The 9663-nt window shown below is 42.8% G+C and overlaps 1 protein-coding gene across 9 annotated transcripts in view; it reads left to right on the top strand.

Annotated features, from left to right (window-relative positions):
* Positions 1-9663, top strand: part of ZMYND8 (zinc finger, MYND-type containing 8) — a 165015-nt gene that overhangs the window by 67231 nt on the left and 88121 nt on the right. For 7 of the 9 annotated variants that reach the window (XM_011983739.1, XM_011983741.1, XM_011983744.1 and 4 more), the window contains 3 exons: positions 1693-1911; positions 6248-6361; positions 8996-9088. In XM_011983739.1, the coding sequence (XP_011839129.1) occupies positions 1693-1911; positions 6248-6361; positions 8996-9088 (426 nt within the window). The remainder of the gene's footprint in view (positions 1-1692; positions 1912-6247; positions 6362-8995; positions 9089-9663) is intronic. The other 2 variants (XM_011983743.1, XM_011983745.1) reach the window with 2 other exon arrangements.

A 9663-nucleotide genomic window follows, 5' to 3' on the forward strand; every position in this document is an offset into this window, starting at 1 on the left:
AAAAAAAAAAAAGTAACGTTCTAGTTTTAGACAGGAAAAGACAAAACCGGTGTTACTTAGAGTTATATGATTTTCAGTCAATAAACTATTGGAACTGTCTATATATGAGGTCGGTATTAGAAATCTGACAACATTTCTATGTATCAATGATAACCGTTTAGTAGATAACCGTTTAGTAAATCCCCATTCATAGTATCATCAAAAAGTATGCAGTATCTCAACAACATAGAAGATATTTATGGAGGACACCATCATGTTTTACTGAAGGACAGAAAAGAAACGTGTTATACAGTGAGAGTTATTCGAGGGTGGGGAATATGGTTGTGGCTAAACTGTTCTCCATGGTCTTATTGCCAGGGAATTGAGGCTCAAAGTGGGTTGAGTCGCTTTCCTAAGACCACACAGCTAGTTACCATGTCGTTTTGACCCTTCCCACTGGACTTACACATGTACTTCCTAAATAGGATTTCGTATTCGTTTCTGATAGACATTTTCATTATGAGTTTCTCCTGAGTGACTTTTTGTGTGCAAGTGTGGCTTTGCTGGATTCCATAATATAACATAATACTCCATAATATACCATAATATACCAGGAAGAGGTCGAGCTCCCATGAGTTGGCCACCCATCTCATCTTTCTGCCATTGCTGATGTCAAATAAGAGATATGGCTCCCTGGCAAAAACAAGGACCTACCATGTTCAAGAATTATGGCTTTAGGAAGCCTCTTGTTGGCTCATAAACACTTTATGTATTGGGGGTAAACTTAAAAATTAGATAACTGGCCGCATGCAGTGACTCACGCCTGTGATCCCAGCACTTTGGGAGGCTGAGGCGGGCGGATCATGAGGTCAGGAGATGGAGACCAGCCTAGCTAACATGGTGAAACCCCATCTCTACTAAAATTACGAAAATTAGCCGGGCGTGGTAGCACACACCTGTAGTCCCAGCTACTCGGGTGGCTGAGACAGGGGAATGGCTTGAATCCGGGAGGTGGAGGTTGCAGTGAGCTGAGATCACTCCACTGCACTCCAGCCTGGGCGACAGAGCGAGACTCCATCTCTGAAGAAAGAAAAAAAAAAGATAACCATTTTTTGGTGACTCAAACCCTATTGATCTGTTCTCTAAATGTCTGCCATTTAAAGAATCCCAGGGCAAACTACTGCGCTTTTATTGGCTTTGTAAACTGGGACTTCCGTAAGCTGGGCTTCCAACCACATTAGCACTGTTAGTATGGTGGCATTTTGATCAGTAGGCATAGATTATATCACCCCATTTAATAGCAACACAGTACCATGAAGTGTTAGGTATTATCATCTCCATTTTACAGATGAGAAAATTGAAGCTGAGAGGTTAAGAAACTTGTCCAAGGTCATGCACCTGGTTAATGGTAGAGTTAAAATCTGAACCTAGGTAGATCTGGGTTGTAGGCAATGTGCCGTTCTGCTAGGGCTGCCTTGTAACTCTTAGATACCAGCTTTTAATCGTGGCCTCTTAAAATAGAAAAAAGAAAAATCTTCATAATTTTAACAACTTGCTAATGCAGTATTTAGTAACCTAAGATAGTTTGGCTTTTTAATGAATTTGTGAAATACTGTAATTTTCTTTTGTTGTTATTGATGTACTTGTTCAAATTCCTTTTGAGAATGCACATTTGTTTTGAAACCAAACCTGTCTTTCTTGCCTACATTTCAGTCAGAACTAAGACATGGTCCGTTTTACTATATGAAGCAGCCACTCACCACAGACCCTGTTGATGTTGTACCGCAGGATGGACGAAATGATTTCTACTGCTGGGTTTGTCACCGGGAAGGCCAAGTCCTTTGCTGTGAGCTCTGTCCCCGGGTTTATCACGCTAAGTGTCTGAGACTGACATCGGAACCAGAGGGGGACTGGTTTTGTCCTGAATGTGAGGTTAGTTCCTGATGAATGAATGCATTACCTGCCTCGTTTCCTCTCCTTTCTCTTTCTTCCTTTTATTTTTAAATTTACAAATAATCCAGATAGATGGAAAAGAGAAATTTCTTGCTTTCCACCTGTTCTATCCGGGTCACCCGCTTCTCGACCACCACCGGCAGTGGCTGCAGTACTGCAGCTCTTGGAAAGACAATTGCACGGAATATTATTTCTGGTTTCTCATGAGTCCTTGGATTCCTTGGAGATCTGTAGTCATCATCTCTGCATCTTCTATGAGGAACTTTTTGAACATTAACTCCTAAATCGTGAATGGCTCACACATTTTGAAAAGATCTCGTGCTGTTCTTCTCTGTCTTGGATGTTGTTGCCTGCCTCATCATCAAATCATCAGCAGTAACTAAGCTGAGAAGACCACGTTTGGTTGCATGTTCCCTGTGGTGGCCGTCTGATGCTTTCTTTTGTGCAACAAGTATTTCTTGAGTGCCTGTTAGGTGCTGGGGATTCGACAGTGCACAAAAACAGGCATGAATCTTTTTTTTTTTCCCCCCCAGGAGAAAAGGACAAAAACCAAAATAAATAATGTTTTATATAATGAGTTAAAAGAAAAGTGCTGTGAAGAAAACAAATTCAGGATGGGAATAGGAAGTCCAAAGGGGTGCGAAGTGTTTTCATTTTGAATGTGGTGGTCTGGGAAAGTCTCACTAAAGTTTGAGAAAAGACTTGATGAAGGAGAGGAGTGAGCCATGCAGCCATTTGGGGGACACCTTCTAGGCAGACGGCCGGAGGCAGCGGTGCACGGGTGTAGTCAGGCAGTGTGTACGCCTCCTATGTAGCAAAGCCCAGGCACACTTTATTAAGCCAACTATTAGGGTTTCCACCGTTCTGAGGTGGCTCCTGTTCTTGGAGACCCCCAACTCTGATGTTTGTTTTGAATTGCTGAAAATAAAAATGTCATCTCCACAATTATTTAATGTGGAATGTCTCTTGGATTCAAAGATGCATCGGAGGCTGAGTGTGGTGGCTCATGACTGTAATCCCAGCACTTTGGGAGGCCGAGGCAGGAGGATTGCTTAATCCCAGGAATTGAAGACCTGTGTGGGCAACATAGGGAGACCCCCGTCTCTACAGAAAATTTTAAAAAATTAGCCAGGCATGGTGGTATGTGTCTGTAGTCCTGGCTACTTGGGAGGGTGAACTTGGAGGATCACTTGAGCCCAGATGGTTGAGGCTGCAGTGAGCTGTAATCATGCCACTGCATTCTAGCCTGGGCAATAAAGCAAGACCATGTCTCAAAAAAAAGAAAAAAAAAGGTACATTGGAGTTTGATCTCAAATGAGGAAGCTTTCTTTTTTTTTTTTTTTGAGACGGAGTCTCGCTCTGTCGCCCAGGCTGGAGTGCAGTGGCCGGATCTCAGCTCACTGCAAGCTCCGCCTCCTGGGTTTACGCCATTCTCCTGCCTCAGCCTCCCGAGTAGCTGGGACTACAGGCGCCCGCCACCTCGCCCGGCTAGTTTTTTGTATTTTTTAGTAGAGACGGGGTTTCACTGTGTTAGCCACTAGGATGGTTTCGATCTCCTGACCTTGTGATCTGCCCGTCTTGGCCTCCCAAAGTGCTGGGATTACAGGCTTGAGCCACTGCGCCTGGCCATGAGGAAGCTTTCTATGTGTGAAATGGAAAGATCATCCAGATGCCTGTAGTAGGGAAAAAAGCAAGCTATAGGACAGTGTCTGTCATGCTTTTGTGTAGGGAGAGAAGAAAAATAAGAAATATGCAAAAAAAAAAGTAGACATCAAATCAATATGATGACGATGATGCTGTAATGGTGTCCTCTCTAATATGGCAAAAGGTGGCTGCTATTCTCTTTGGGTTACTCTAGATGGAGAAATATGTAGGGTTTGCATCGTACAGCGGCGTTGTCCTCTGCACTCGGAGGCTGACTCCATTCTACTACATTGTCATGGGATCTGGAACTTTCACCGATTTTCTTTGGTCTTGGCCAGCTTTTTCCAGTTGTTTAATGATATTGCAAAGATGACAGCAGCTCTGATAGGATGCTTTTGCTGTAAATAATAGTTCTTTTATTTTTATTTGAGACACGGTCTTGTTCTGTTGCCCAGGCTGGAGTGCAGTAATTAGATCATGCTCACTGCAGCCCTGACCACCTGGGCTCAAGTGATCCTCCCACCTGAGCCTCCTGAGTACCTGGGACCATAGGTACACACCACCACACCTAGCTACTTACTAAGTCTTTTGTAGAGACAGAGTCTTGCTATGTTACCTAGGCTGGTCTTGAACTCCTAGGCTTAAGCGATCCTCCCACCTCGACCTCCCAGATTGTTGGGATTACAGGTGTGAGCCACTGTGCCCTGCCAACAAAAAATAGTTATTAATGCAAGCACTAGTTCCTGATGGAAGGGGGCTGAAACAATATGGATTTATTATCATCAGAACCCAGAGGCAGGGCCAGGCCAGAGTTTATTTAGAGCCAGACGCTTTCCATCTCATTGTTGAGGTGACACGTTCTCCAAGCCATAAGTTGGCTGCTGGGGTTCAGGTATTATGTGTGGATAGACAGAAATTCTCCTAAAAGGAGGGTGTCTCTCCTTACATCTCTTTTTATCCAGCAGAAAGATTTGTCCATCATCCCCCAGCTGATTTGCCCCTGGGCTCATTGGTCAGTATTGCATCACGAGTCCTTGTACAAAAAAGCCTTGAAAATTGCTTATGTGGTGCTTTTTGTGTTGTGGGAACCAGGCACTGCCAGCCAGGAAGAAGGAGTGCGGGGCGAGAGGGAATGAATGATAGTTCGGCAGGCAGCCCAAGTGTTTGCCATGAATAGGTTACCTGGAAACAAACCAGATTCAAACAAACAGGTGCTCTGTGTTTGAGATTCAGGGCCCTGAATTTCTTCCAGGGAAGAGTTGTTATGGCAGTCAACTGGGAAGACTGAATGTTGCAGGCTCTGGTAGCTGAGCAAATAGATGCGTGCGTCATGCACTGTTTTCAGCTTCTGAGTGACTCTTGTGTTGGCCTTTTCCTCGACAACCAACGAGACACATCTGAGAGTTCCTTTTGGAGGCCCCAGAGATGTGAAAAATGGAAACTGAATCCAAATTAATTGAAGAAAACTTTTCTCAGCTCTCCCTACACAGATGGTTAAAGAGTGTTTCCTGACATGATCAGAATTTGCTATTTTTGTTGTTGCTGCTACATAAGGATTCTGAAGCCTTAAGATATAGTACCAGATTTACATAGCAGAATCTGGTTTCAGACGTTCCTCTAGGTCTCTTCTTTGATGGGAGTTTCCCTTATGAGCTGATATCTATTGCCCATGGAGATAGACAGTTAGGTTAGGGTGTGCTTCTTTTGTAGTTTGACACAGCGCCTTAGGTGGGTTCAAAGTAAGGGAGATGGACAATGAAGTCATAGGTATTATTAGTCCACTGCTTTCCCTTGTAATCTTTCCGCAGGGAAGTCTGTCCCTTTCCATCAGTGATGTCATTGAATTAATGCCTTGTCAGTTTCCTGAATGACAGCCCAGAACCTTAAGAGGATCAGGATAAATGGTTGATAAGTGTTAATCCTGTGAAGTAATCACCCTGAAATCATCCATGGCCTTTACTTTCTTTTTTTACGCATATATATTTTTGAGACAGGATCTCACTCTGTCACCCAGGCTAGAATGCAGTGGTGCAATCATGGCTAACTGCAGCCTCTGCCTCCCAGGCTCAAGCCATCCTCCCACCTCAGCATCCCAAGTAGTTGGGACTATGGACGCGTGCCACCATGCCTGGCTAATTTTTGTACTTTTTGTAGAGATGGAGTTTCACCATGTTGCCAGGCTGGTCTCCAACACCTGGGCTCCAGCAATCCACCCACCTCAGCCTCCCCAAGTGCTGGGATTACAGGTGTGAGCCACCATGCCCACCTGGCCTTTCCTTTCATATCCCATTCTTGAAACCTAAAGGTTATAATAATGATGATTTTTCAGGCCCCTGTCTACCCCACATCTTTTCTCAGATCATGTCATCTTCCTGAGCTAAAAATGCTTCCTGATAAGGAAATAGATTGATAGGTTTTTTAATGGTTACCCACTGATATGGTACATTTTGTTCCAGTAGATCTGTTACATTTTGTTCCAGTAGATCTGTTACATTTTGTTCCAGTAGATCTGTTACATTTTGTTCCAGGAGTCTTTGCTAAGTGAAACAACAAGTCTCATTTGGATGAGAATTACTTTTTGTCTGTGAGTTGGCTGAAAAAATAGAAATCAGTACATGGATGGTAATTTCTTTTTTCTAACCGGACATTTGTGTATGACTTTGACTTGTAGAAAATTACAGTAGCAGAATGCATCGAGACCCAGAGTAAAGCCATGACAATGCTCACCATTGAACAGTTATCCTACCTACTCAAGTTTGCCATTCAGAAAATGAAACAGCCAGGGGTAAGAAGAAAGTTCCTCTTGGTATAAGCGTAAATGAATGTAATGACATATGTTTTGTTCTGTTAATAGCTTAGCTTTTTAGGCACCTGACGTATTCTTTGGGCCTCCTTGTGTCCCCAAATTCAAGTATGTGTAAATCACACATGAGGTATGATGCCATTCAGTTAATTCTTTGTAGTAGTAAGCACTGTATGTCTCAAAGGAGTTTAATTGGTACATTAGTCTCTTTCCACACTATTGTAAAGATATTTTCTGAGACTGAGTAATTTATGAAGAAAAAAGGTTTTTTGTTTTTTTTTTTGTTTTTGAGACAGAGACTTGCTTTGTCACCCAGGCTGGAGTGCAGTGGTGTGATTGATCTCGGCTCACTGCAACCTCCACCTCCCAGGTTCAAGTGATTCTCATGCCTCTGCCTCCCCAGGAGCTGGGATTACAGGCTCCTGCCACCACATGGGCTTATTTTTTTTTGTATTTTTAGTAGAAACGGGGTTTTATCATGTTGGCCAGGCTGGTCTCAAACTCCTGACCTCAAGAGATCCTCCAGCCTCGGCCTGCCAAAGTGCTGGGATTACAGGCATGAGCCCCTGCACCTGGCCAGAAAAGAGGTTTATTTGACTCACAGTTCTGCATGGCTAGGGAGGCCTTAGCAAACTTACAGTGATGGTGGAAGGTGAAGGGGAAGCAAGGCACATCTTAAATGGCAGCAAGAGAAGTGGGGTGGGAAGTGCCAGACACTTTTAAACTACAAGATCTTGTGAGAACTCACTCACTATCACGAGAACAGAATGGGAGAAACCACCCCCGTGATCCAGTCACCTCCCACCAGGTTCCTCCCTTGACATGTAGGGATTAAAATTCGAGATGAGGTTGGGTGGGGACACAGAACCAAACTGTATCATTTGGGCAATGACGTAGTAAAACATTGAGGGGGATTGAAAATTCTGATTGGTTGCAAAGTGAAACCTCGTACAGCACCCAGCAAGGGGAGCTTTGTGCTCCTTCCCATGGGAGTTAGGAAAATCCATTTCAGTGAGGAAGCTGAGCACAACACAGTTTATGTATGTCCCAGATCTGATGATGGAACTTTCAAGGAAAACTCAATTAGTGACTTTTCCGTAGAGAGTGAGATTTTGGTTAGTTCCTTCAATTTTGAGATGGGATTTGATATACAGCCTTTGCCCCTTGAGGAAAATCTGCATGTGGGGCAGGGCTGGCCAGTTGTGTACCTCACATAGGTGCCCCACCTGTTTTGAATCCCAGGTTATACCATAGCCACTGTGGTTTGTATATGTATCATAATACTTTTCAGGAAAATGGCAGAAAAATAACTTGTTTTTGAAAATAATATTATTTTGACAATATAATAAGCATATTATGACATTTTTTCTATAGATGAATATTTTCCCTCCCTCCCTCCCTCCCTTCTACCTTCTTTTCTTTTTTTGGAGGCAGACTGTTGCTTTGTTGCCTAGGCTGGAGCGCAATCATAGCTTACTGCAGCATCAACCTCCTGGGCTCAGGCAATGCTCCCACCTCAGCCTCTCAAGTAGCTGGAACTATAGATGCACACACCGCCACACCCAGCTAACTTTTTTATTATTGGTTTTTTGTAATGACAGGGTCTCGCTATGTTGCCAGGCTAGTCTTAAACTTCTGGCCTTAAATGATCCTCCTGCCTCAGCCTCCCAAAGTGCTGGGATCACAGGCGTGAGTCACTGCGCCTGGCCCCTACAGACGAATCTAGAGAAACTTGTGGATGTGGCGCCCCGTACCTGATTTGCACAAAGGCACCATAGGGGCTAGTGGTGACCCTTTGTAGAACTCCTGAGAATTTGCTGTCTAAATCCATTACTGTACAAAAGTGTAGATTCTTGGGGCTAAATTTAGATTCTTGGGGCTAGTCACTGTGGTTTTATTTCTTTAATAAAAAAGAAGCTTTTGCTTTGAGATTATATTCTGAAATTTTGATGAGATGATAAAAAAAAAATTTAGAGCATGCCAATTGGATACCCTTCAATTGAGAACCTTTAACAAATTAGGCTCTTTTAAATACAATCTCAATCAGTGGAAGCACTAGTTTGCTTAGTTTGGTTTGCACAATTTTTTTTTTTTTTGCTATGGTATAATTTTTATGTTGAGTGTGGCAAGGAATTACTTTCGATTTTTCATAGGCTAAATTATATGTGCTAATGACTGTTTACAAAAAGAATGAGTCATGTAGACTTGTCAATCCATAGAATTAAAGACCAAGAAGAAAAATTGAAGAAGGCATTAATTTCTCAAATAAATCGTTGAACGTCAAATCAGTCAGGAGAAAGTTTCTGATTTCGTTAAAGCATCTTTTTAACTTACAGTGCATATTGTAATTGTCAATCTTAATGTAAGAAGACAGGATCTGTTTCTTGAGTGTGTATTGAAAACCAAGAATAAAATCGGATCACAGTTGGGCTCATAATTATCAATAACCAGGCAGAATTAGAAGGTAGACAATTTGGAGCTCCCCAAGGTCATCCTTTATGGAAACCTTCAGAACTTTATTATCTGAAAAGTTGTCTCCGTTTTTCAAGCCGTTTGTTAGCATTAATGCTTGGTTCTCCATAGTAATGATGGGTGTGCATATCCTCTCTTTTGTAGACAGATGCATTCCAGAAGCCCGTTCCATTGGAACAGCACCCTGACTATGCGGAATACATCTTCCATCCAATGGACCTTTGTACATTGGAAAAGGTTGGCCTCCATCAAAGAACCTCACCATTGTAGCCCACAGCTGAGACGCCTAAGGCTCTTCCCTCATTGCCCATGCTCTATCTCAAGTTGGACATAACAATCTTAAATTGTTTCTCTGCATTTTCATTGCTTCTTTATTTGGATAGAAGAACTCTTGCTTCTCTGATGTCTTTCTTTTGTAACATTCTTCTAAGATTGCAGTGGAATGTTGAAATTCTTTGGTAATACTTTCACGAGTGATTCTAGCTTTTTACCTGCAAAAGCTGTAGCTTCTAAGAGTTAGTGATTTGATTGAGTTGAACGTTACCTCCTCTTTCTTTCAGAGGTGCTAATGAGAGCAGCAGGAAGGAAGAAGAGAAAATTAAGTGTCTGGGAAGCCTCCAGATTAGCAATAAAGATGTGGCTTCTTAGAATTTGACTTACTCTACTGATTAGGATATTTCTTGAATGCCTGAAGGTTTTTTTTTTTTTTTTTTTTTTTTTTTGAGACGAAGTCTCTCTGTCGCCCAGGCTGGAGTGCAGTGGCCGGATCTCAGCTCACTGCCAGCTCCGCCTCCCAGGTTTACGCCATTCTC

Source organism: Mandrillus leucophaeus, unplaced genomic scaffold (genome assembly GCF_000951045.1).
Source record: "Mandrillus leucophaeus isolate KB7577 unplaced genomic scaffold, Mleu.le_1.0 Scaffold255, whole genome shotgun sequence".
NCBI lineage: Eukaryota > Metazoa > Chordata > Mammalia > Primates > Cercopithecidae > Mandrillus > Mandrillus leucophaeus.